This window comes from Dermacentor variabilis, chromosome 1 (assembly GCF_050947875.1).
Source record: "Dermacentor variabilis isolate Ectoservices chromosome 1, ASM5094787v1, whole genome shotgun sequence".
NCBI lineage: Eukaryota > Metazoa > Arthropoda > Arachnida > Ixodida > Ixodidae > Dermacentor > Dermacentor variabilis.
Window position 1 is genome coordinate 237,749,943 of NC_134568.1, and position 27,797 is coordinate 237,777,739.

Here is a 27,797-nt window from a genome sequence, read left to right on the forward strand (position 1 = left end):
TTTCCTGTAATTAAATAATTACTCTTATCCTGGCCAGCGTTTTGCGCGCGCCGCTTTCTGCGTCCCTGTGCATTCATTCGATCTCTCTCTGAACGTGTGCGTTGCCTGTGCTTTCTTTAATAATAATAATAATAATAATAATAATAATAATAATAATAATAATAATAATAATAATAATAATAATAATAATAATCGGATAACTTATTAGACCCCATGGATGTATTACAACTGAAAAGCAGGTGCCACACGAGCACGGATTCTAGTCGCTTTCTTGCGTCATCTGTGGAAATAAATGCATCCCTACGTTGGGCGCACTTCAACCTCGAACTACTTGGTTGAAAACTAACCTCGTGCGCGACGGCGGCAAGAGCTAGACGTACAGCAACTCTAGCAAGACCGTCATCTCCGCTCTCCTCCCGGCAGGCGTCGGTCGAAAAAAAAAAAGAACCACTGCTGCAGTTATAAGTGCTAGGGCAAGGCCGCGCAGATCTTGAGAGGTGTGGCCACCGGGATCCATTGAAACGGTCGGTCCTTTTTGCGACAGACACACACGGCAACATGCGCACAGCTCCATTACGAGCCCCGTACTCATCCCGAGGCGGAGTCTAACGATGATGGCGTCTTCCGCACGCGCGCGCTCGCCCTCCGGTGATAACGGCTCGGCGCGAAACGCCATTCCGGTTTACCGGCGACTTCGACTTCGAGCAGCGCCTGCCGCGGTTGCCGATGGCCGTTCACCTCAATCCCTCTGCGCACGCGACCTTGGTCCTGCGGCGGGCGAGGGGGCGGGCAGCGGCGTGCGCCCAAGCTGATCGCTCTTCCCCCGTCGCCGCCGGGAGCCCTCGCACTCGCGGCGCTCTTTTCGCGCGAAGACAAGTGCACGGAAGGGGGCACGGCGAGGCGGTCTCGGAGGAGCAGCCACCAAAAGGGAAAGGAGAAGCCGCTTTGTTCAGGTAAGGTCCGTCCGCTGCCGGCCAGAGGGACGCCGTCGCCGTCGCTCGCGGGCGGTCTCGCGACGGCGCCTTCTGCCAGCTCGAGACCCGGCTGAAGCCGCGCTATTCTACTTGTCCGTCGCGTTGTCGACCGAGAGCCTCCACCAGCTGTTCGGCGGAACAAGTGCTGCTTGTCAGAAACGAGGGCTGCGAGGGTGCACTCCGTTCGGTGACCGCGCTTCGTAGGAAAAGGTTGCTACCTGGTCGCACATGAAGGCGCATGCTGGCAGAGGGTTTTATTGTGGTGCACGAAGTCTGTGTTGCCCGGTTTGTGAGTGTGCAAGACGAGTGACTTTTGAGCGATGTTTGCAGCAGCAGAAAGTTGTTCTGTGTGCTTGTCTTCGATTGTTACTGTTAACGTGTCGTGCGTATAACGCCGGCTAGCAGTCATTCTAAGACAACACGTCTTGTGGTGGTAGTGAATGCGACGTTTGTGTAATTAACCGCTGGTGGATTGTTTCTGTTCTGCGATGTGCCTTCGTGACACGCTATGAATTTTTTTTTTTCAAATATGGCCGGAAGACTATATTCGTAGGACAATGTGCTTCTGCGAATTTCTTTGAACACGCGTTGACGTCGCGGCATGCACGATTTGTGTCGTATTTTCTGGACGCCAAAACACTCGCTGCATCTCTGTTAAATGATCGCGTTCGGCGACGCGTATTGTCAACGGACCGCGTCGTAAAATTGAGTAACGCAAGTCCAGTCAGAAGACATTGCCCACAAATAGTATCAATCCGCTCGTTAATGGTATTCAAGAAACCAAAAATACCAGTCTTGTTATTGCACCTGACCGACCGTAAGACGACACTCATTACGATATCATCCAGAACCTTTTACTCAGCAGTCGAAAGAGAACTATGTGACTCATTCATAAAACGAAGGGAGGAAATTTTGAATTTCCTTCCTTTCCTTTCTCATTCATTTTTAAGATTTTGATCGTAAACAGAAGGATCGGCTGCACTGAGGCCGTGTTAGGTGAGGAGTTTTTCTCGTCGATTCTATTCAAGTCTTGTCACCCGTCGCAGCGAGTGGCCGATATCCGTGATAACGAAGGCGTGGCTTCGTTCTATTCATGACGAAGGACCAAAAGAACGATAAATAAAAATATCATTTACATAATACGACCCCAGGTCTCCTTGCCACGATGTTAAGCGATGGCACACGCCGAAGCAACAGCTGGCGCATACTTTCCAGGCGCAGGCTGTCATAGCTGGCTTCGAGCACTTTCGGACCATTCATTCTGTTGATATCTGCAATGAAATATAACCTGTGCTCAGACTCCATTTAACTTACCGAAAGAATACCTTTAATCGAGTCACTTTTCACCGATTAAAGTGCGAAGGGCATGAATTTTCATTATCAAATCCTCATCATTTGATACTATAGCATCTGTAACTTCAGCTGGTCTTGGTATTGCTACTCCAGTGGCGTTGCTCTTCTTTCCCCCTTTTACAGCGTGTTGTGAGGGCCTTGCGAATAGTTAAGATGTGCTTACATCCGGGGTTATCGGCTGCGCAGAGCTATAATGCGAAAGTTGGTATAATTACGAGGGCGAATCGGAAAGTCTTTGTCCCTATTTTTTATTAGGCAAAGTAAGGTACATACAGGTAATTACAAATATAACGTACTATTCTGCATACCTTACACTATTTTTCCACATAGTCCCCACAGCGGTTCAGACATTTGTCCCATCGCAGCACTAAATTGGAGATGTCCATGTGGTAGAATTCCTCCGGCTGACTGTGGAACCATCGTCGAACTGCTGTCCTGGCTTCATCGTTGCACCTGAATCACAACACCACCACCTCACACTTATCAAAGCAAGATACCTTTCCCCATACATGGGCTACATTTCCCTGTGGATTTCGATGGGCGTTCGTCCCTTGCTACATAGAAAACTAATCGCCCTTCGTTGCTCGTACGCCGTGGGTGTGTGAAGCACAACCGCCATCTTCAACAACTGACAGCAGCGCCATGCCACGGAGCTACCGGCAGATAAGGCCGGGCCGGTCCAAGAAAGGTCCGCCGCTGGAAATGGATGTGTTACTTCGCATTTACAGCCGTAATTTGGTTAAATCGTCAATGCTCACCGCTTCTCATTCTATCGCTGTGATCGTAGCACGCAAAGACGTGGCGGTGTGCTTCTCGCAATTTCCAATGATATACCATCATCATGCATACACGTGCAGACTGAACTAGAATTAGTATGGTCAGCAATAACACTTAATCATCAAAAAGTTGTAATAAGAGTATGATACCGTCCACCTTCGTCATCACCAAGCTTTAGTAACGAACTTTATGACGCTGTTAACACCGTTGCAACACGCTTTCCTTCATCACCGCTGTTCCTACTTGGCGATTTTAATTTACCAAACATCACATGGAATACCGACCCCCCTTTAATATCCCCACCCTCACCTCACGCTCGTGATTTTTTGGATGTGTGTTCAGTATTCTCACTCGTGCAGATCTGCGTTCAGGCAACTAGAATAACAGCTACCACGGCGAATACACTAGACTTAGTCTTCACTAATCAACCCGATATAGTATCGCCTGTAACGTACCTGCCAGGAATTAGCGACCACTTACTTCTACAGTTCGATATTAAACTAGACCGTCCGAAAACTAAAAAGAAGAAAAAAATAATACGAGACTACTACAGAGCAAATTATCAGGCCATAAATAATGCACTATCTTCGTTTATTGGCATTTTCCTTAATGGCTTTGAACACCGTAGTGTACAAACTAATTGGAACATGTTCACAGCTATCGTCAACCATCTAACTGAACAGTACATTCCTCAACGCACCATTACAACTCACACAAACTCTCCCTGGTACAATAATTACATTAAACGTTTATCAAATAAAAAGAAGCGTCTCTACCGCATTGCAAAGCTTTCACCCACAATTGAACGCTGGGCATCGTATACTGCGGCGTCAAACACATATGTGCAAGCGCTCAAAGACGCCAAAAAGCACTTCGAATCACAGGTTCTCCCTTCAATGCTTACCACTAATGTTAAAAAATTTTGGCGCGCAATTATTCCTTCGACTGACAACAGCCTTGCCTTAACAGACTCTTCCGGTGTTCCAATTCCTTCTGACCTTTCTGCCACCATACTAAACCATACATTTTCAGAAAATTTCACAGCCACATCCAGCACACATATGCCAAGTACACAGCACCGTAACTATGTTACCATGCCCTCCATAATTGTTGCTCCATCCGGTGTCGTTAAGCTTATTGATGGACTAAGCATTCATTCTGCTCCCGGATACGACTGTATTAACTCGAAATTCTTGAAAAACACTTCATATTATTCTTCCATTATACTATCCAAACTTTTCCAGCAATCCCTTGACCATTGTGCGCTACCTAATGAGTGGAAAATAGGCAAAGTGATTCCAGTGTATAAATCCGGCAGCAAAGCATCCCCTAATAATTATCGTCCCATCTCTCTCACCAGTACATGCTGTAAAATGCTCGAACATATTATTTTTACTAACCTGGTTAATTTCCTTGAATTGAACTCATTTTTTACGTCAGCACAGCACGGTTTTCGGAAATCTTACTCCTGTGAAACCCAATTGATATCATTTACACATGCACTACACCATATTCTTGACAAATCATCACTAGCTGATTGTATATTTTTAGATTTTTCAAAAGCATTCGACAAGGTGTGTCACAAACTATTACTTCATAAACTAAAGCAACTTAACATAGACGGTAACCTTTTGAAATGGATTGAATGTTTTCTTCTCAACCGCTCGCAATTTGTTTGTGCTAACGGCATTAACTCCGGTTTTACAGAGGTCCGTTCAGGTGTTCCACAGGGTTCCGTCCTTGGACCCCTACTGTTCCTAATTTACATTAATGATCTTCCCTCGCTTATCAACTCCCATATCCATCTATTCGCTGATGATTGCGTCATCTTCAGAGAAGTTACCAATGCTAACGATACTGAATTACTTCAATCAGACCTTACCACGATAGGGAACTGGTGCAATGAATGGTTAATGGAGCTCAATATTAACATTACATTAACAACATGTCGTTGGAATCAGTTTCTTCATATAAATATCTTGGTGTTTACATCACTTCTAACCTAAACTGGTCTCTTCATACTGAAAACATAATCAAAAACGCTAATCGCATGCTTGGCTACCTACGTCGCAACTTTTTCAACGTACCTACTAATTTGAAACTTTTGTTATATAAAACATTAATACGACCCAAACTCGAATACGCGACTCCGGTATGGGACCCTGCTCACGAAAACCTAATCACTGACCTCGAGATGGTTCAAAATAAATCTGTACGTTTTATTCTTGCTAACTACAACCGCACAGCGAGTATAACTAACATGAAATCTAATCTTTGCCTCCCATCGCTGGCATCTCGCAGAAAAGTGTCTCGTATTGCCTTCTTCCACAAGTTGTACCATCACCATACTCTACGAGATCACCTCATCCCCCATCCAATTTATGTATCCCGTCGCATTGATCATCAGTACAAAGTTGGTATTTTGTCATGCAACACCAAAAGTTTTTCACAATCATTCCTGCCGCGAACCTCGCGTGACTGGAACAATCTTCCCGCCGAAGTTGTAGGCCTTATTAATTATGAACGGTTCCGTGAAGCCTTAGCTAATATTGTATATACAGGTACCATTTAAACACTCATGTAACCAACTGTCTTTGTCTTTTTGTATTTACCACTCCCCCTCTGTAATGCCATTGGCCCTGAGGGGTATAATAAATGAAATAAATGAAAAAAAAATAGGGGCAAATACTTTCTGATTCGCCCTCGTATTAAAGCTCCTATGGCTGTAATCGACATACGGCGCCGTACAACGTTCTACTGTGACTAAATGCAATTAGATTTTATCCTACATGTTTAGTTCGGCAGTCTCGTTATACAGCGGACCTCTAGGAATACGATTTTATCGGTTCAGACTGAAAGAAGACGTGTGGAGAAGCCCACAGCTAAGGTCCTTCTTTGTGTCGCGTTCCACTCAACCTTCGCCTTTCACTTATACTGTCAAAAGCTCGAGAGGAGATGTCGGGTGCAGACATTCTCTCTCTTCGACAAATTGAGTCAGAACATGTAAATACGTGGGGGACCATCTATTGTTCGTTCAATAACGGAGGTGAAGACAGCGTGTTATAATTCTGCACCAGTTTTTGAGAAGAGACCTTTTCTATGCATTTTATTTGCCCGAAGAAGACCATCAAGTCGTTATCATGCTCCGGTCTCTGATGAATACCCTTCGAATACTCTTAAATAACCTGCACACTCCGTCAGCGCGAAGTGCAATGCAAGTGCTGGATGCTCTCAATTCAGTACTTGCAACTCTTGAGTAAGCATCATGGCTCACCCGCATCATTATATTCGCACTGAAGTCAGAACGGCTGGGGTTTAGCTTAAAAATATACTGCCACGTACTGCAACCTACTGCTGACGCCCACCGGATCCTTGGTCCTCACTGGTAACTTCAACGTGCATCACCAGCTATGAACCACCAAGATTGACAGCAGCCTAACGTATCGACGGAGCACTTGCTTTGAGTTGACTGATTTCCAAGCACTTTGCTGCGTGCAGAGACAGTGTTCCCTCTATCCCGCTTTTTCTTTCTGTTCCCCCTTTCCCTTCCCCCAGTGTAGGGTAGAAAACCGGACGCTCGTCTGGTTGACCTCCCTGCCTTTCCTCTCTTTGCTATCTCTCTCTCTCTCTCTTATTTTTCTTCGGCTTTCTATGATTTACGTTTGCAGCTTGCTCCGAGTTCTGCTGCATATGTGCTTGTCGACTGTAAAGCTTTAACTATACACTCATTTGCTTGTTACAACGCGCTCGTGCTTTCTATTTGCACTACCGGCGCTGGCTATTCTGTTTGTGTTCTTTTTCTTTTTGCGCTCTTTAGTGGGACCCAGGTAGTGTGCGGTAAGAGCTCTTACATCTAATTATTGCGTTTAGCCGCATGGATCAACGCAGGCAAGTATTTCTCGCTCAAATCGTGTAGGATGAAATTGCATTGAACATGCAGCTTGCAAATTTTCTTTTATACTTTTGCATGCATTAACTGCTTTCGCTCTACAGAGCAGCGCGAGAGGCGGCCATTCGGGTTGCAGATAACTGCCGTGCATCACTTCCTTATGCTCAAGCGATAGGACATCGCACGGTGTAGATCGTTCAGCGCGGTCCATTATCTCTTTGCATTGTGTGCCCTACGCCAAAGTGGCTTCTGAGAAGCGTTGCTCCTCTCTGATCGCACACACTTTCTCGCCTCTGCAACAGACATTATCGAGGTTCTTCAGAAGCTGGTGTCGGATATGTACGCGCAATTTGCGGCCTTCAAGGGCGCAGCATTTCTATGTCTCGCTTCTAATGTTGAAGTATTAACCACGATTGCAGTGTCTGCCGTTGCCTCCGCATTCAATTTTGGACATTGTAACTACCGCCGTCGGCGTACCAAGTGGTCACCAAGCGCTAATGTTAGCACTGCTGCGCAACAGTAATATTGCTATACGAACCACTTACTGTTGAAGATGAAGAGGCCAGTCGTGCCTGCGAAAACGACAACACAGGCTAGACGCGTGTTGCGTTCTTCGGCGCAACCCGCGATACGAGCTGTGCTCTTCCGCAGTTCAGTTGCGGGTTTTTGGGTGAAATTGGGTAGTTCCATTACGCTGCAGGCAATTAGCAGTGTGAGCTTTTCGCATATTTGGAACCGGCTATGAGCTCCTCGGATGACGCGCCTGCTTTAAGTCTTGCATTTTGATCTATCGTTTTACTTTTTAGGTTCAAAAGTTAGTCTAATTTTCATAATTACTTGTATAATTACCACCTCGAGCCATTTTAAAACATATTTCTCTGTAGTAAAAGCTATCCCGAGGCAATTGCTTGATTATCGCATATTTTCCGTCTTTAAGGAATTTCGACGGCATTTTCTGAGGCACCCAGGATACGCACGTAGCCGCCGATGCCACATGTATATAATATAGCGGCCTAGTGTGCCGGAAACACAACACGTGACAAGAAACGAGCAAGCAGATGGGACCGGAGCACTCCTTGTTTTGCCTTGTGCGGTGTTTCCACTGCACAACATGTATACCCTCTATTATGCGTTACAGTTTCGCAATCATGGGCTGTTAGCAGGGGTGAATCACTCGTGATACCGGAACGAATCGTATTCTGCGGTTGATTCTTATGCATGAAAGTAATTGTACAGACGCATTCGGCGTTTCACGAGAATGCTAACTTGACGCTATACACTCCGCAAAAATTGAGAAAAATGCTCGTGTTCCAACCCAAGTCGGCGTCTCCCATAAGCCAAAAGTAAGATGGCCAATGATCCTGTATTTAATCATTCCTCGCTGACATATGCCAGCTGTCACACAATAATCACTTCCGATGGCATTTTACGAAAGAGAATTGCGGTATATCGAAAGTACGAAAGTATCAATACTACCTTGGTATGGGCGAGTTAGCTCATCTTGACAGTTTTTCATATAGACGCGCTAAACACGAAGATGAAAGGAACACATACGACAAGAGGGGCACTGTGTTCACATACGAAATGACCGTATGTGTTCCTATGACATATGACACTGTCATGTAAGATTTTAACTGCATCGAGCTGCCCGCATCCAACAACCAGGGCGCACCGAAAGTATATAATCTGAAACCGTCCTGGAGAACGGAAAAAGAAAGAAAGAAAGAAAAAACACTTTCTTCGTGCCCGGCATTCAATACTGAAATCAGCTCACTGTTCGAGGGACCTGTAACACGTAAAATAGCAAAAAAAAAAAAAGAAATCATTTCGGCAGGTTCGACACTTTGTCTGCAATAATCACGAACATCTGTATTACCCGTCTCTTCGAATCTACATTTGTAGATTTTAAATCGTACAAGCTAGAATATATCACCCGTGAATGCGGGCTGCTCCCACCAAATTCTCAGCTTCTAATTGTCCCGAAGAGCTTTCAGTTCTCGTAAAATAAAATGGGCCTATACCCTGCATTTATATTTAGGACCACCTTCGTCGCCCTACATGCCGAGGTTCCTATATCTTCACTTTCACTTTGCACAGATAAAATCATCAACATTCTTCCTGGATAGTGCTTGGGAATAGTTTCCTGTGTGGTAACACATACTCAGCATTTTAGTCGCAGCAGCAAACAACCTTTCTTGCAGCAAACCTTTCTTGCATTGTATTTTTAAGCGCTTTAAAGAAAACGCGCAGAACGCCCGGTTGCAGTGCCTCAAGACTCGGCAACAATGCGTACAAATACTGAGTACATTCAGTCTTCAAGCGAATTCGTTATTCCCGTAGTGCGAGCATGAACGCACTTGTTACAGTAATGCCAGTTGATGTCACGCAAGCTTATCGAGCATGCTTTTTACAGCACCGTCCAAACTAGTCCAACAACCTCATAATCAACGTGGCTTGCAGCGAGGACGTTCCTGCGAGTCCACCGTTTGGGTCGTTGCCGACCTTATTCATTTCTCTAATCAGGTTGACGCTCCATTCGTTGAGCTCTCAATGCGTTCAACCGTGTTGCTTATGCCAGTGTGCATTAACGAAGCCACATATGTCTGTCTATTCGTGTGGTTCAAAGTACGCTTGCGTTGTTCAAAGAATTCTTTATAACATGTAGCAATAGGTTATTGTGGGCGACATTGTTTCAGCGCCTGTTATTGCGAACTGCGTAGTGGCTCAGGGTCTCGATATCGCCCCTGTGCCGTACCTGGTTTACATCAACGACCTTCCTAATCCTCCTTTGTCCAGCTTTATCACGCCGATTGTATTATATCATATCAGTGCAGATCATCGTGTTATGCTTCGTGTACGATGTGCTTGGCGAAAATTTGTGTCAGCAAGATTAAGGTAGTGACATTCTCTAAACGTCGCCCAACTTCCTCGTTCGACATTATAACTGAAGCAGCTTGTATTCGGCTTGAAATGCACGTGTACTGATGGCCTGGCCAGAGCGAAGTCTCATCCTCCATAGATTATTATCTCTCGCGAAGTAGCTATGTAACTACCTACTAATGCACGTCTCCCATATTCTGTCCCTTGTACATCAATCATGCCCGACAGAACGGAGGCTATACATATCTCGAACAGGCCGCGCGATGGATTTTACATTGGTTCACGAACCAGCATGGTCATTCAATGTATAGGTTGTGCCTCTTCTGCCATGTTTGCGCACTCAATGCTGGTGGGGACGGTGCTCATTTAGCAGCGACTGCACAGCCTGTCGCTCTGGACGATGTGTGTTTTTCAACGCATTGGCAGAGATGTCAACGTTCCCCAAACCTGTCCGAACTCATCTTTTCATGATGAAGTGGCGATCAGTGGCACGTCTGCTGTTGGACATTTCGCAGAGCAATGATCTCATGAGCCAGCTGGATGTAGTACGGCTTGATGCTAACGATGCCTGGGCCGGGCAAACGCTGGCAAACTTGGTTCATTATTACCATCACCATCATGGTGCGCCTCACACCTACAAGCATATTTATTCATACATGAGCTCTCGAGTCGTAGGCTGCGCTACTTATGTACCTTTAAATTTGTATTTTTGTCCATCACCTGTTGAAACTGCCTTTTCCGGGTTTTAAATGTTTAATAAATAAATAAATAAATAAATAAATAAATAAATAAATAAATAAATAAATAAATAAATAAATAATGTCGGCGCGCCATGGCGATATTTCCATACAAGACGGGCCCCGAGCCCACAACGTTTGTGCCCAGCGCGACTTTGTCCACTGCTATGAATCGGTGCGTTCCTTTCGCCTCCCGAGTGCCAATCAAAGATTAGATGCTACAACCTCCTTATATGTATGTGCTATACACCATCAATTGCCTTTTAACCAACTGTGTGCGAGTTGCTTGTTTGAACATTCTCTTCACTATCGTGGTTTTGGCACGTGATACCCCAGAATTTAATTTAACATTCTGTCCCAGTCCGCTATTAGTGGTCAAGATAAAATTTTAATTCACAAACATATATGTAGAAATAACTTGCAGATTCGCCAGAGAACAATCAACAAAATGTGATCTACAAGTTGGGTTGCTTAGTGGGGGATTTTCTGTTTTGAAGTACTCCTCCTCTCTGCATACCGTGCAGGAAAAAAGCACCCCTCCTGGTCCCTTTTTCCCAAATGCCGCCTCTGCCGGTCCGTTCCTTCCTCAGTGGTTTCCGGAACACTAAGCGACACCGGGGACAGATCCGTCAAGTGCGATCTTCGGCTTTTAAGCTGTCTATTATGTATATATTAAATTCAACTCCTTAAACAGACTGGAACGTATCTGTTTGCGATGTACAGTAAAGGAAGTGTCGTGCCACGTTAAATCCGCTGAGATTAAACGTTACTTTTTTAGTGTTCGTGACAACACGCCGCCTTGCGCACATGTCGGCGGCGTATACATATCGACGCCAGCGTTGTTCCGGTCGTTCCTCGCACTCCTGCTTGGTGCGTACCGGGGCGCAATGAAGCGAAACCGCGCGCCGCCCGAGCCGCGACGCGCAGTCTGCGCACGCCGCGGAGCGCGCCTCGACTTCGGTGCCCTGGCAGTGTTTGTCAGCCCCCCTGGGTTCCAAGGTTCGCAGATATACACCCGTGAGAAACAAGCGCGAGCCGCGCGCAGATTACGATGGCAAACATACAGAGCTGCCGAGCGAAAACGAAGGTCGCGCCTTTGTGGCCGGCCACCCCCCGCTCGCTGATCTGAGCGTGCACTACAGCTGGGTGATTTGTTTTGCTTACCGAAACCAGCGAGCACTTGCCTATGCTGTACGTACTTGGGGCGCGTTCGATACATTTGCGCTAATTTCGCCTTCTTCGCGCATGTCTTCGCCACACTACCTTCGTTTTCCAACAGAGCGTCTCTACCCGCTCATTACATTGCGCGCAGCGAAGCACCTCGTTTGGATGCAGAGGGCAAACACACGCCAACGCAGAGAGAAAACGAAAGGTTATCTCGCTCTCGTTCTTCTCCTCTCCCTTATTTTTTTTTTCTTGTTCCTGGCAAGCGGAGGGGGAGAAAAAGAACAGGAATGCGCGAACAGGAATTCTTGGACATGTAATGCTACTCCCAAGCCAGCAACATCGACAGGTGGCAAACTGGGCGATTTTTAAGCAATGCACTGTAATCAGCGCACAAAGCGAACAGTATACATCAAGAATATATGTGGGACCAATGCAGTTCGGCGCTAAAACTTCCTGAAGCGACACCACCCCAACTAGCAACAATCGTTTTATTGATTTCTCGTTGTTGCCATTCTCCCGCTGGTTGTGCGTGCCATTTTATCATTTCCGGTTGAACTACAAATTATGACTGCGTTGTATACGCTGCGCGCGGCTCGCGTGCATTGCAACATCCTTCCCGCTGCGTTCTTCTGCGTTGACTGGCATTTTAATAAACCTGCTTACGTAGATAAATAATACGTCCCATTAATGTTATGCTATTGCGACAGCTTTGATTTACCCATGGGGCCGAAACACGGAAGGTGGCAAAGAAACTTCAAGGAAGTTGAAGACCACGCAAGCGACCGTATAGGCATTGAAAATGATAGCGTAGACAAAACCAGGGTAGATTGTATAACTTGGTTGGTAACGTGTAGAAAAGGTGACGTGCGCTGAGTAATAGGATGGATGCCCTAAGGGAATGGAAACGCGATGTAATGACATCCGAATGAAGTGGTGACAACAGAAAATTTGCTCGTGTAAGGATGGGTTTGATTGACGCAGGCCAGGATAAGTAGGAGATCTCCGGAAGAGTCACAGAGAGAAACCGTACTTCTGCAGTGGAATTAATATATATATATATATATATATATATATATATATATATATATATATATATATATATATATATATATATATATATATATATATATATAGACTGATGCTAGTGAAAACAACGACGGTGCCCGGTGTTATAAAAGAGTTAGTTTAACAGGGCAACTCTTGCGCGTCTCTGAACGTCTTGTCCCGTACGTCGGACAGAGGGTATTTTACAGTGGCCAAGTGGCTCGCAGACCCGAATGTCGACTGCAGGATTGCCACAAGCTGCTTCCGAGGACTGAGCGATCAAGTTTTACGATATACGTGCGCCTAAGCGCCCTTCACGCGGGCGCGTAAACTAAGGGGAAGCCGCGTACGGTGCTTGCAAATGCATTTGGAAAGGCTAATAACGCACATTTGGCCACTTCTCAAACCACCTCTTCCCCCCATTCACCGCGACCCATAAGCGCAAGATTGGAATAGCTCCGGGAACCTTGACAGGATTTCGGAAACGACCGCGCCACGTTTCTGTCTCATCATATTGCATTCACTCTCGCGCCGCATCGACCGACGACCGTGAAGCTGTAAGGCAATGGCGGACGTCAGCGCGTCTGCTCATCCAAGGTTTTTATTTAGCGCTAATATCGCTAATATGTTTCTGATATAGGTCGCAACATTGCATCGTGTGACATTTGGGCGAGCCGCGTGTGCATTTGATATCATCACCTGTCCGTTGCATGCTGCTTGGCTGCGATACGTGCAGAACGCTTAGATAACTGTAGCATTCCGTTATCTGTGCGGGCGAAGCTTTGGGGATGGCGGAAGTGAAGGAACGTACGCGAACCATGCACTGTGTCGATTCGTGCTTTGCGTCAAGCGTTTGTTTGCGTCTGCTGTAACGCACCTTGAGTTTGTTTTATATGAAATTGTGCGCATGTGGGATAGTTATTTGCAGGTAAATAACTATCCCACATGCGCACAATTTCATATAAAACAAACTCAAGGTGCGTTACAGCAGACGCAAACAAACGCCTTCTTTCTTCCGTGAGCGTCAGGATGGTCGGGTTAGGTATAGTTTCAATCGCCCCCCCCCCCCCCCTCATGCCTTCTTTCTTTAATAACTCAAGGTTATGATAAACCAAGGACCACTAGCAGGTGCTAAAGTCAATTCAGGCGAGCCCGGGATGTCAAATTATAGAGATGACTGCGCGCTGAAAGTGTCTTCGGCATAATGAAATACGGGTTCTATCCCGACCGCGGCGGCCGTATTTCGATGGGGACGAAATGCAAACAACGCTCGCGTACTTAGATTTAGGTGCACGTTAAAGAACTCCGAGTGATTTCAATTAATCCGAAGTCCTCCGCTACGGTGGGCCTCATAATCAAATATCGTGGTTTTGACACGTAAAGCTCCAGATATTTTTTTCCATGATAAAATAGAAGAGGACATCATTAATGTTCCTCTTCTATCGTTCCGCATCGGCTAACATTAAGAAGTTGACGTCAGGCAGCGCAGTGTACTTAGAGTATAGCTTTTTTTGCCTTTGCAATCCGCCATATGCTTCGTCTGTTGGAAACCTCTGTGCATACATGTTCAACCCGTCGTGGTGGCGCAGTGGCTAAGGCGTTTTGCATGCTGTGCACGAAGTCGCGGATTATTTCTCGACCGCGGCTGCCGCATTTTTGACGGAGGCGCAATGCACGAACGTTTCCAAATGATCTTTGATTTAGATGCACGTTGAAGAACTTCAGGCGGTCAAAATTAATCCGGAGGACTCCACTGCGGTCTCTCCATACATCCAGTGTTGCCTTTGAATCTTAAACAAAATCAATCAATCAATCAATCAATCAATCAATCAATCAATCAATCAATCAATCAATCAATCAATCAATCAATGCTTAGAACATAAAAGTAACGCGATGTACAGGCGCCATAGGATTTCAAGTTCATGTATGCTGGTCTTTCAGAGCTGTTCGTGCTCTAAAAGGATAGATAGATAGATAGATAGATAGATAGATAGATAGATAGATAGATAGATAGATAGATAGATAGATAGATAGATAGATAGATAGATAGATAGATAGATAGATAGATAGATAGATAGATTAGAACAGCAATTATTATTATTACCAATCAAACAATCAATCACGAGCCTGCTTAGAAAATAAAAGTAACCTGATGTGCAGGAATTATACGTGGGATGATTATGGGCATCATATTTTCCTATCTGCGTCATTATAAGTCATGTCTTCAGTTTGTACCTGCTTTTGTCCCTGGTATTTTATCGTCCACAATTAGGTTTCAGTGTCACGCTTATTCTTTTTGCTTTTTCTTTTTTTCTAATGTAGTCAGTTTTTGTGGCTAAGTCTCGTTGCTGATTGTCAGGTTTCGCGTGAAGAGCCACTGTGATGGCTTAGGCGAACTTGCAAGGTTGTTAATAAAAGCATTATTATTATTATTATTATTATTATTATTATTATTATTATTATTATTATTATTATTATTATTATTATTATTATTATTATTATTATTGCTTGTTTTGAAAACATATAAACATAGAATCCAGAGGAATTTGAACTGAACACAAACTCTCATATCTGTCGTGTGCTCCGTCATTCTGTAATCCTTTCTTCTGTTTCTCCACTTTTGCTTTGTATTCTCTTCGTGTACACATTTTGTGCTCTGTTCTTAAAATCTGTATTCGCGAAATTATTGTTCTTTTTTTATGTGTGCGCGCATGTGTAGGTGTGAGCTTGCATTGTTCTTCCTGTGAATTGTGTTGCCGAGTGCGCCAGCGCCAAGACCCCCGAGGTTGTGTCTGGGAACTTTAATTAAGAAATTTATTTATTTATTTATTGATACACTAGACAGGAAAGAAAGCGAGGAGCAGGCTGGCAACTGCCACCGGAACAGGCACAACGCTTCAGAAAGGAGGAGACAGAAACGTAGAAATGGAAGATAGGAAGAAGGGGAAGGAAGAGGAAAGAAAGAGCAAGATGACAAATCTCAAAGAATTAAGCAGAACACACAGAGCAGGAAGAACAGTACGAACAAAGACGTTCTCCCCAAAAAATTATTTGACCGAGTAACCATCCCTCTGTTAACATTTTACGCCGAAAGTGCAAACATGCCCTCTCTCCTTTGTATGAAAGGCGCAAGGAATCGCTCCGGTCGAGCACCTATATATGTTAAATGGAATCATTTCTAGGCTAGTAGGTGCATGATTTATAACTAGAGAACCAGAGCAAACAAAGGACAAGGGACGAGGTAAAGAAGCAGAAAGAGCACCCTTTCTGTTATTTTGCCTTCCTCTGTCTGCAGCAGCTTTCTAGCTATACAGAGTATTTCACTTAAATTGATCTAAACACTGAATATATGCAAATGCTACGCAGCTGGACAGAACCAAGGTAATGTTGTTTGCCGTCGCTTGGAAATACTCAGATTATTTTCTGAATGAATTAATTAATTAAGAGTAATGATCTAATTCGGCGGAATGCAGAAAATAATCTGAGTATCTCCAAGCGACGGCAAGCAACATTGCCTTGGTTCTGTGCAGCTACGTAGCATTTGCATATATTCAGTGTTTGGCTCAAGTTAGGTGGAACACCCTGTATATAGAAGAACCTCCGAAGAACTTTCGCACTTCGAAATGCTTTGACCTGTTCAGCTTGCACATATGCAGCGCTGCATTTCTACACGCGGATAGTCTCACATTACGTCGGTGTCGTGAAAACATTGAGATTTGTTTGCGTATATTGTAAACGTAAACAACGCGTGCCCCGTATTTCGAAAAAAGAAAAGACAAGGCAAGGGTGGGTGAGGGAGCTTATTTTAGTGTCTATAATCCACGTGCCAAGTTTCAACAGGTGACAATACGCCGCTAACTGCGCACTTTCCCACGAGGCGACGATAATGCTATACGCCAAAGTGAAGCAAGTTTCACGTGGTGATATTCTCTTTACAGCGGGCTCTGTGTTTACGTTTACGTTTCAACGTTGAAGGGTGGAAGGGGGAGGCGCGAAATGCGCCTATCGAAACATGCTGCTGATAACAGGTGACACAGGGACGTGGAATGCGCACTACAAGCCGATAAAGACACGAGTAAGAAGCGTGGGACGGGTGTTGGCATAACAGAGCGCGCTGAAGAATGCATGCATGGATGCGTCAGGAAAGATACAGGAGAGGAGAAGAGTGCAGTGCTGAGCTATTTTTGGGGTATATCTGAAACGTGAAAACAAAGGGTAAAAAAAAAGGGAAAGACGGCCGATAAACGGTGACGAGGCCGTGGTGCGGTGAGGAGAGCGGCCGGGTGACCACTCAGTCTCTCTCGCACAGTGCACGGTGTATGCGCGGGACATCGCCACTACTCCGACTCAGCTGAGCGCCTTCTGTCTTGCGATTTCCAGACCGCACGAGAACCGCACGATGCCGGAGAAGAGCAACACCGGAGGCTCCAAGGACAACGACCGATGGAAGGTGCGTAAATAGAAGCATGCTGGCTTCAAGAGCCTCAAAACCGCCAAGAGGTGGTGGCCCGCATTCCGCGTGCATGTATCGCGCACATGTGCACTTTCGTAGCGCCATCGAAACGATCTTGACGTCCCATATGAAGGTGTGAGAGAGGTCATATTGGGGCATTGCTGGACTCACTTTCAACGTGTGCGAGAAGCGCGCCAGCGCCCAACTATAGTGTCTCGCAAGAAGGAGACTGTGCTCTGTAGCTTCGCAATGAAGCGAAGCCGTGGGCTGCTGTATAATCAAGTCGTTCACCCTTCTGTTGGCGGAACGCAAACAACGCTCACGATGGGCGATAGCCCTGGAAGCGCGCTCCTCCTCAGGTCAAAGGCGCAGGCAGTGAAGCGCCGCGCGTCGGCGCTGCGCGAAAGAGCCTCACTTTAACTTGTTTGTGTATGCTGTCAGGGCTGGTCGCGAACTTGATGCGACAATCGCCTTTCTTTTCCTCTCAAGAAAAGCTCGGAAAACGATAGCTCAAATGTCCCTCTATTTGTCTGCGCGACCCCTGTACTCGCACGCGCGCGCCTTGTAGTCGCAGCTGCGTCTGCGGAGCACTATAGCAGCGGTCGGAGCAGTTTCGGATGGCACCGATTGCTTCCAATTCGATTCATCTGCGGAATAAGCTCATGCTAGGAGTTGCGACGATGAGTTTTTTTTTACACTCCCACAATCACTTGCAAACTTGACGTAATCATGTTTCCTGTGTAGCTCGACAAATGCGACGAAGGGCTCTTTGGTTGATCGAAAATCATTATTCGCCCGACCAACATTCGATGGTATCTGCGTGTACCAGACACAAATGTCAGTGAGAGCCATTCTCTTTATGGGGGGATCAACGGGTAGATGTCTATTGCCTCTCCTCCCTCCCCCCTCCCTTAAGGTGCCCACATAATTAATCGGGGTGTAGACGAGACGTATGTAAAAATGCTGAAAGATATATATAGCGGCTCCACAGTCACCGTAATTCTCCATAAAGAAAGCAACAAATCCCAATAAAGAAAGGCGTCAGGCAGGGAGATACGATCTCTCCAATGCTATTCACAGCGTGTTTACAGGAGGTATTCAGAGACCTGGATTGGGAAGAATTGGGGATAAGAGTTAACGGAGAATACCTTAGTAACTTGCGATTCGCTGATGATATTGCCTTGCTTAGTAACTCAGGGGCCCAACTGCAATGCATGCTCACTGTCCTGGAGAGGCAAAGCAGGAGGGGTGGTCTGAAAATTAATCTGCAGAAAACTAAAGTAATATTTAACAGTCTCGGAAGAGAACAGCAGTTTACGATAGGTAGCGAGGCACTGGAAGTGGTAAGGGAATAAATACATCTACTTAGGACAGGTAGTGACTGCGGATCCGGATCATGAGGCTGAAATAATCAGAAGAATAAGAATGGGCTGGGGTGCGTTTGGCAGGAATTCTCAGATCATGAACAGCAGGTTGCCATTATCCCTCAAGAGAAAAGTGTATAACAGCTGTGTCTTACCAGTACTCACGTACGGGGCAGAAACCTGGAGGCTTACGAAAAGGGTTCTGCTTAAATTGAGGACGACGCAATGAGCTATGGAAAGAAGAATGATAGGTGTAACGTTAACGGATAAGAAAAGAGCAGATTGGTTGAGGGAACACACGCGAGTTAATGACATCTTAGTTGAAATCAAGAAAAAGAAATGGGGGCATGGGCAGGACATGTAATGAGGAGGGAAGATAACCGATGGTCATTAAGGGTTACGGACTGGATTCCAAGGGAAGGGAAGCGTAGCAGGGGGCGGCAGAAAGTTAGGTGGGTGGATGAGATTAAGAAGTTTGTAGGGACAATATGGCCACAATTAGTACATGACCGGGGTAGTTGGAGAAGTATGGGAGAGGCCTTTGCCCTGCAGTGGGCGTAACCAGGCAGATGATGATGATGATGATGATGATGATGATGATTAATCCGTGTCCATGTAGGATCCTGTCCCTGCGTGTATGTCAGTGCCTTTGCACTGACATTTGCATTTCTTAGCCCGAAGCTGTGCGATATGGCGCTGTTAACAAAACACGTAAAATCCAATGATATTGCAACCGTACTTCGGTTAGGTATACTGCAGGCGAGTAAATACAGAAAAATTCGGAATATATATATAAAAAAAGAAAAAACTGAGTCATTGGCGTCTGAAGCGGCACACTCTATATGTAAAAGTCTCCAGGATGAAATCGTCGCCCTGGGGTAAACCGGACGCCATTTAGTCGCTAGCGACGTCACCCCGTAATTTGGAGAAGCGCGCCATGAGCTCACTCGCGTCTGGCCCGCCACTCTTCCGCTGGCTGCTATGCGCGGCGTTTCCTGCGTGCGCCGCTGCGCGTTGCTCGCTCGAAAAGAAAGGCACTGACAGACACGCATCGTCCCCGTTGCAGGTGAAGGCGATTCCGTTTCCCCCGTCGGCGGAGAGGAGGGACACAGGCAAGTATGCTCGCACTACGCCTGATGAGATCCCGTACTATAAGCGTGCGGTGGAGAAGCCATCCTCTGGGCATCCGGGAGAAGCGCGCGCCTGGACGCCTTACTGCTCTTTGCGCAGGCTTCCGGGAATACCACCCCGGCGTGCTGCATCCTCGCTCGGGAGGCAGCAGTCCGACCTCGCCGCAGCCAAGCCAAGGCGGATGGAGTAAGTAGAGCGACATGACGCGCGCGCGTGAGCGATCGCAGTGTCGGCCGAAATTGCGACCGGCCGGGCCAAGCACAGCGCCGCGAACCCTGAATTGGGGTCAGACGCCCACTGCGCCACCGCAGCGGTAGTGCTTACAGTTGTGATTTCACAAAGCGTGAAGGGAAACTATTCCCGCTCCTTGCCGCCCGGGCGCACAAAAAGACCGTCGCATGTCTTAATGACGGTTTGAAGAAGCTCTGGATTCGTCATCTCAGCGGGCGGCACTGGTGCGATGCAGGCGGGATAACCCAGCGTCTTTTGTGTCACGAGGCTGGTTGCGTGCCCATATTCGGGGTGCGAGGCGCTCGACCGGGGCCTTCGTACAATGAAGGAGTTCGCCGCCCGCAACGTTTCCCAGAAAGCGCTACAGGTATATGCTGACAACATCCTCACAATGTATACTTATAATGTATCCTATAGCATCATGTGTACATGCCGAGTACGTTCGTCTTACATCACTACGGCTTAGGCATCCAGGCGAGGACATCCTCGTTATGGAGCTCGCGGTATTACTTGAGGACATGCTTTCCGCAAATGCCTTATAAGCGTGCACCTAAAGGAAATGACTTCCGTATGGAAAGATAAGAATTAATTGCCTTCATTTAAAGTATATCTGTGGCCCGATGTTAGTAAATTCAAAATGAGACATGCTGAAGCAACCCGTTTTATTTGAAAGCTTTGAAGATAAGCTTAAGATATATGTATTTTTTACGCCTCATTCTATGTGTGTGTGTTTTTAACTTTGTATCAGACATGTATTCATAGGTTCCCGTCAACACTGAGACACCGAAATGAAATAACTTGCCCCGGCTCACGGAGAAGGGCAATGAGACACTTAGCAATGAGGGAGCTCTTGAGCAGCATGGTTCACATCCTGAACAACCAGAATTGTAGCGACCTTGTTAGGAAATAAAGTCTGGTACAAATTTGAACGATGTCTGCATGGGATTAACGCGTATTTCTTCAGTTTGGCCACTTGAATAAATCGTTTTCGATGTACTCTAACGATCCTTGAAGTTACTTTGCCTTTTCTGGGTATTCTGAGGTCGTTCCGAGGCCGTATCAGTAGGACGGGATCAGAACATGTTGGGTGTCCTTCGAAGACATCCTCAAGACGGCACTATAAATTCTCAAAAGTACGTCCTGGCGGTACCGCCAAGGTACACCGGTATGTAGCTGTTGCCGCCAGCTTCAATGAGAGCCGAATTCTCGGGAATCATCGATCTTCATTGCCATCTCTGCGGGCTGCTTTTTTACAACAACAACAACAACAACAACAACAACAACAACAACAACAACAACAACAACAACAACAACAACAACAACAACAACAACAACAACAACAACAACAACAACAACAACAACAACAACTCGTTCTCATAAGATAAGATTGACTTCACTCTCTCGAGGCTCATTTACACTAATGTCCTGTAATATATGGCTTTGGCTTTTCTGTATAAGCCAGGAATGCATAAAAAACACGTTTTGAGGCATTTTAGTGCTTCAGATCGTTCATCACAGTGACCTACGGTGAGCTGCGGGCAGGAGTGAGGTCAAGTAAGCGCTGCTATAAGCCGAACTAGCGATTTCAAGGACCGCTGATGTGGCTTTCGCGTTAACGCTGTTTAGGCAAACACGGCATCAGTCTTCGGGAAACGCAGGTTTAGGAAGGCGGCGTGCACGTGATTCGTCAAAACTGCGGAAGACTGTAGAGATGGCTGAAATGGGGGGGAAGCAGCATTATATCGCGAAAAAAATGTGAAAGAAATAGCTGGATAACTGCTTACTTTGACGTCGAGTATTGGATGCCAGGAAGCAAACAGCGTCAAGAAGTGTTCGCGTTCTACTGTACAAAAAAAAAGTTTTTTGAGTCGTCGAGTTAGACGGCTTTGCTTGATGGAACGAATTGGATGAGACACCCAGTGTACAGAACGAAAAGGTTTGCGAATTCGGACGTTGATTTTTCTCATTATATTTCTCAAAACGCACCTGCCTGCATGGAAGGCGCTTGCGACCGCAAAAGCTTCCTGCGACAGGCGAGTGCCCGCTATGGCAAGTTCCCTGTCCAGCCGTGAAATTACTTCTTTTCAGGGGCGGAATTCACAAAGCGATTCGTTCATCAGTGCTGCTTGCCGTTCGTTGTCAGTCTTTACAAATAATAAGCCCAACATCACGATTCGCTGGCATTTGCTGTAACCTATAGGAACGTTTTGTGAATACCATCCCTTGTCCGGTATACTGGGACTATTCATAGTGTAAAGTTTGACGAAAACTCGTCAGGCGAGGGTGACACCATGATCTTGAATTGTAGTGCGAAGTGACACAGAGAGACTAGAAGCAGACAGGACGAGCGCTATCCTTAGATACATTGTGAAATAAACCAGCACTCGCCTAAGGTTCGAAAAGAAATAAAACATATAATTACGCCCCCGCGCAAGGGATCAGTGAGGCACTGGCAAGAGTTTTTGGCACATACGGCGTAAAAAGTCGCACACGTGCCAGCAAACAAACTAAGGCAGAATCTCGTACTCGTGAAAGGCCCTTTGGAAAAGTCAAGACACCGCGCAAGAGATGTGATGCATCCTACATAGGTGAAACTGGACATTTTAAAAGGATTCAGCAGCACTAGAACGATGTCAGGATAGGCTATGCAAGTTCGAGTGCCTGTGCGGATCATCACGTGACTACTAGCCACATCGTCGATTGGGATGCTGCGAGGATAATCGCGACAGAGAAGCGCCTACCTTCAAGACTACTCTTAGAATATTTACACATTCAAACGACTAGAAACGCGATTAACCGCACACGGGGTAATCTCCCTAAGATATACATGCGTAACTCTGCGCCACCTAAAACATAAATAATCGCCCGCTCCTGCGCTCATCTTCATTATGAACGAGCGAGCCGTAGCGGTCTCGAAACGTCATTATACAGGTATGTTTTTATTTCCTTTTGAGCCTTAGGCGAGTACAAGTTTATCTGACAACTGGAACTATTCCATTCGCTCGATTCTATTTCTTTTGTATCATCCCCCCTTTCATGAATGACCGGTCGATCGCGGTAGCGGAGCGCCGCTCAGACCTCTGGCGAAGCGAGAAAAGGAAAAGAACTGGAACAGAACCGTTACGTTATACCGGCCGCTTTATTTTTATCCTTCAGCGGCCGAATTCACGAAGCCTGTCGTTCGCAAGTACACTGGCCGGCCGCCTTCGCTATACGATGCTGCACTACCTATCCCGATTGGCCGGAGCCTATTCTTACGAAAACCCCTCGTACGAACTGTTTTGTGAAATCGGTCTCGTGGGCTCGCATTCAGGAGGCTTATCTCGCAGAATTGAGTGACTGCCCACGACTAGCCATCGTCTCGACAGTCCCCTTTGACGACTGAATGATGCCAGAACACCCGCCGAAGACGAAACGCTGTTACAGGGAAAGTTTGTGAATACAGCCGCAGTTCCACCGAACGTACAGCCGACCTCAAAGGTATACTACGAGCACCAAATTCGCAATAAATGTTAAATTTCCTTGCGACTTCTTCGCTCATCCTGGAATTTAGGTAAGCGATGTAGTGTTCTCGAAGTGAAAGTATTTAGAGGCGTGCGAATGGTTGTTTTTGAGACCCAATCGAACAAAAGTCGTATAGTGACAGAAGCGGATGTAATCGAAAATTATCGAATATTCTTCTTATAGTTTGCGAATAATGTGCATCCTTCTCATCATTTATATCAAACCGCAAACGGCCATAACTCCCCACTTCGTAGCGTAACTTCCGTTGCACCTCAAGGTTCAGTACTCGGGCCTCTTTTGTTTCTCATTTATATTAACGACCTCCCTTCCTCACTATCATCTAACATTCACTTATTTGCTGATGATTGTGTTATCTTTCATGAAATAACTAATGCAGAGGATGCTAGCCACCTTCAGTCTGATCTAATTAGTGTAGCTAACTGGTGCAAACATTGGCTAATGGAACTAAACGTTGGCAAATGTAAGGTGATGCGTGTATCCCGAATAACTAACAGCGTGCATGCATATTACCTAAATAATGTTCCCTTGAAATTAGTTCACTCTTATAAATGCCTAGGTGTGCATATCTCTGATAATTTATCTTTTAATACTCATACCGACTACGTAATCCACAATGCTAACCGCATGCTTGGCTACCTACGCCGTAACTTTTCAACCGCCTCTTCATCTTTAAAAATACTACTTTATACTACCCTTATACGTCCGAAACTTGAATATGCATGCGCTGTTTGGGATCCTGCCATTGTCAAACTAATTAATTTCTTAGAACTTTTGCAAAATAGTTCAGTTCGTTTCATCTTACCTAGTTACAACAGAACTTCAAGTGTGTCTGCCATGGATACCAACCTTGAACTTACCTCACTTTCTTCTCGTCGTAAAATCGCACGTTTAGTTCTTTTTCATAAATTACACCATCATTCAACACTCTGCAAAGATTTCATTTTTCAGCCACGATACGTATCGCCTCGAATCGACCACCGTTATAAAGTTTGTCTTGAATCATGTCACATAGTAAAACTTTTTCGCAGTCATTTTTTCTGCGGTCATCCACGGAATGGAACCACCTTCCTGGTGAAGTCGTATCCATTTACGATAACCAAAGATTTCGAGCAGTTCTATCTAACGTTCTGTAATTGAAGCATTTTTTGTTGTTGTTTACTGTATGGTTGTAACCTAAGTATTCTTGTATTTGCCGCTTTACTATCCTAGTTTGCTACCAATTTATCATGACGCTGTAAACACTAGCTAAAACTGCATAATCAGACGCCTTTGTACTTAAATGCTCAAACTGCTTATATTTGTTTATTTTTCTCATTTGCCGTAACCCTCTCCCCTCCGTAATGCCTCTGGCCCTGAGGGCAACAAATTAATTAATTAACTAATTAATACACAATTTTCACATACTGTTATTCACAGCATTGGAAAGTTTGTGTCGTTACACTACACATTATAAAGCATGCTTTATTGAAAACACGAAATGAGCATTATAGAACAGCTAACTAAGCAGTTTGTTATCAAATTCGGGACTCTTCGAAGCATGCGCGGTTATGCGTTGTCATATAAAGTTTACAAGGGCAAGTCTAATCGTTTTCGCCAATTAATGCATGTGTATATTTTCGCGACAAAATCAGATCTGCACCGATGGCAGTGCGAAAAAAGAGCGCTTTTTCTCAAGTTCATACAGTCACTGCAGATGGTGCCGCTATTTTATAAACTATGTTGCAATGAAACGTATTAATATTCAAGCCACCCGCCACGGTGGCTTAGTGGCTATGGCTCGGCTCTACTGAGATCGAGGTCGCGAGTACGAATTTCGGCCTCGGCAGCAGGCGAAATGCAAAAGCGTTCGTGTACTTAGATTTAGCTGCACGTTAGGAAACCCCAGAAGGCAAAACTAATCCGGAGTCCCCCACTACGGCGTGCCTCATAATCAGATCGGGTTCATGGCATGTAAAGCCGCGGAATGTAATTAATTAATAATCACTCGAACAATTAGTTAATTAGTCAACTAATGTATTAATATTTCATCCAGTATGAGGACAGACGTGATCCATCATCAAATACAGTCGATTGCCTTTACAACCAAGTGTTTGGGGCCTCCGAATCATTCGCTTTGTCACTTCGTTGTCAAGGGGCCCTATAACGTAAAACTATTCCAACATGTTTCTATTCCAATCTCCTGACGTCAAATTTGCGTAACCACCGACGCAAGCACCGGGCGGTCACCCATAGGGTTGTCTGTACAGACCAATCAAACACTCTCCTCGTTCATAGAAGGTCACTTTTGTTGGCTTGAAAAACGAATAACATTGCCTACACTGAGTGGCTTGTCGTATCTATTTGGCTGACAAGAGGCGAGGAGAACGCTCAAGTGGAGAGGGATCCGCTGGGGCAGAGCCAGTGCACTGAAAATCGATGACCGGATGAATAGGGTGGTGCCGGCGTCTGCGATTGGTCGGCTTTCCCTTACTTAGCTTCTGGTGGCTGGTCGAAAATCGCGGCGGCATGCAACGGAAGCTTAAGAATGACGCTAAAACTGACCCTCAGCAAAGAAGAGTTGGCAGAATGAGGTGGTAAACGTGCCGAAAGTGCTCGAAAACGTTACACGGCCACGCAAGAAGTTTTATTATACGCAAATACACCCATGCTCTCCGGCAGGTGCGAGTAGCCAGCGTCTCAGTGATCGGCGGCAGCCATCTTTTATTCTTTTCGGAACGGGGCAGCCTGCGGCTATTCCGAAGAAAATTCAGTTTTGTTCGGCAATTAATGCATCTTTATCGCGTACACGTCACTTTGACGCAGTGAGTTTGTGCGGTTTTGTGACGTCGCGTGACAGGCAGGTGAAGTGGGTGCAGCCCGAACACTTTTTACCACTAGCCGCGAGGGCTAATGGCGAAAAGGGTTCGAATCAGAAATAACTGTTTTTCTTTTTTCTTTCAAATCATGCATAATCAGTGTGTACGCATCATATCAGATGGGGAGCTATCGCGGTTTTCGTGACGTCGCGTGACAGACAGGTGAAGTGGGGGTGGTCGAAAAAAGTTTTTGACCAATCGTGGAGGGCTGATAGCAGAATTGGAATAGAAAAGTTTGGAATAGTTTTACGTTACAGCGCCCAAGGTCGCACACCGCACAGTTCGCAATAAAAAACGGGACAGAACTATTCCTCCGTTATAGAGGTCATTTCGTTGCAGAGGCGTACTTTGTAGAGGCGCACGACAGTTGCACAATATAGTACCCACTGTCGAATGGGATGTCTAAACAACATATTATTGCGACTGATTGTGTTCAGCAGGGAAAGTTTGCCTGTCTGAACAACGCAGCGTGCTCTCCCTTTATATCCACTGTGAATGAGATGACAGGTACTCCATGTTTTGCTTCAATTTCATGTTGGACGTGTACAGTCGAAAAAAATTCGAAAATTCGAAAGGTATCCGTATTTGTGAGTGGCAACTATTTGATTCGGGACCTAACCGAATAAGGGCAAGATTTTATTCGTTATACGACTGTTTCGAATATTCGCACAGACCTAGAAGTATTCATTGTATATTTTGTTCCGAGGGCGGGTGTTCCGAGGGCGGGCTGCGATATAAGTTTCGTTTTATGGTTTCGTTGCACGAAACCATAACCAGCTAGTTGGTTCGAAATGTTCAAGTAGCAGCGCTGACAGGACAAATGACAAAAGAACGTAAAACGATTGTGGCGTCAGAGTTACATTATTTTGTTCCTGTGCTGCTGCCTTAGCATATTTGCTTGTTGTTTCTCGCAGTCTGTGCTCCGCGAAAATTATTGCCGTTCGGAGTGCGCACGTCTGGCTAATCATGTTTGTTTATGCTTGCGATCTTTACTTATGCGAAAATATAGTCCGCAGCCTGTCCTGTCGGTCCGACCTACTCTAATGAGTTTGTCTTGTGCCCTCCTTAAGGGTACAATGAAAACTTTCGTAAAGCAGTGCGGTCAGGAGCGCACTGTTGTGGCCAAGAACCCCTTATAGAGGTCTGTATCTTTGTGTTTTGTTAACCGATAATCGCTGACTTTTGACATCTCCACTATATGAATGGCACCGAAAAAAAAAATTTAAGGGTGAGGACTGAAAGACCTACTGCAGTTCCTACTGCAGATAATCGCCACAAAAGAGGAAGTTCAATTTAGTGCGTACTTGCGTCACAAAAGCCACGTGGAACTCTTGGTGAATTCGAGTATATTCATGTACGCTTCCGCCACATTTTGTGCAGCAGGTTATCACAGGGGCGTTATTTATGGACTTGTCTG

At 45.6% G+C, this 27,797-nt stretch overlaps 1 protein-coding gene across 1 annotated transcript in view; it reads left to right on the forward strand.

Moving 5' to 3' along the window:
* Positions 1–449: 449 nt before the first annotated feature.
* Positions 450–27,797, forward strand: part of LOC142560125 (uncharacterized) — a 53,736-nt gene continuing 26,388 nt past the window's right edge. The window contains exons 1-4 of the mRNA XM_075671964.1: positions 450–953; positions 17,202–17,271; positions 19,705–19,750; positions 19,869–19,955. Coding sequence (XP_075528079.1) covers positions 727–953; positions 17,202–17,271; positions 19,705–19,750; positions 19,869–19,955 — 430 coding nt within the window. The 5' untranslated portion in view covers positions 450–726. The remainder of the gene's footprint in view (positions 954–17,201; positions 17,272–19,704; positions 19,751–19,868; positions 19,956–27,797) is intronic.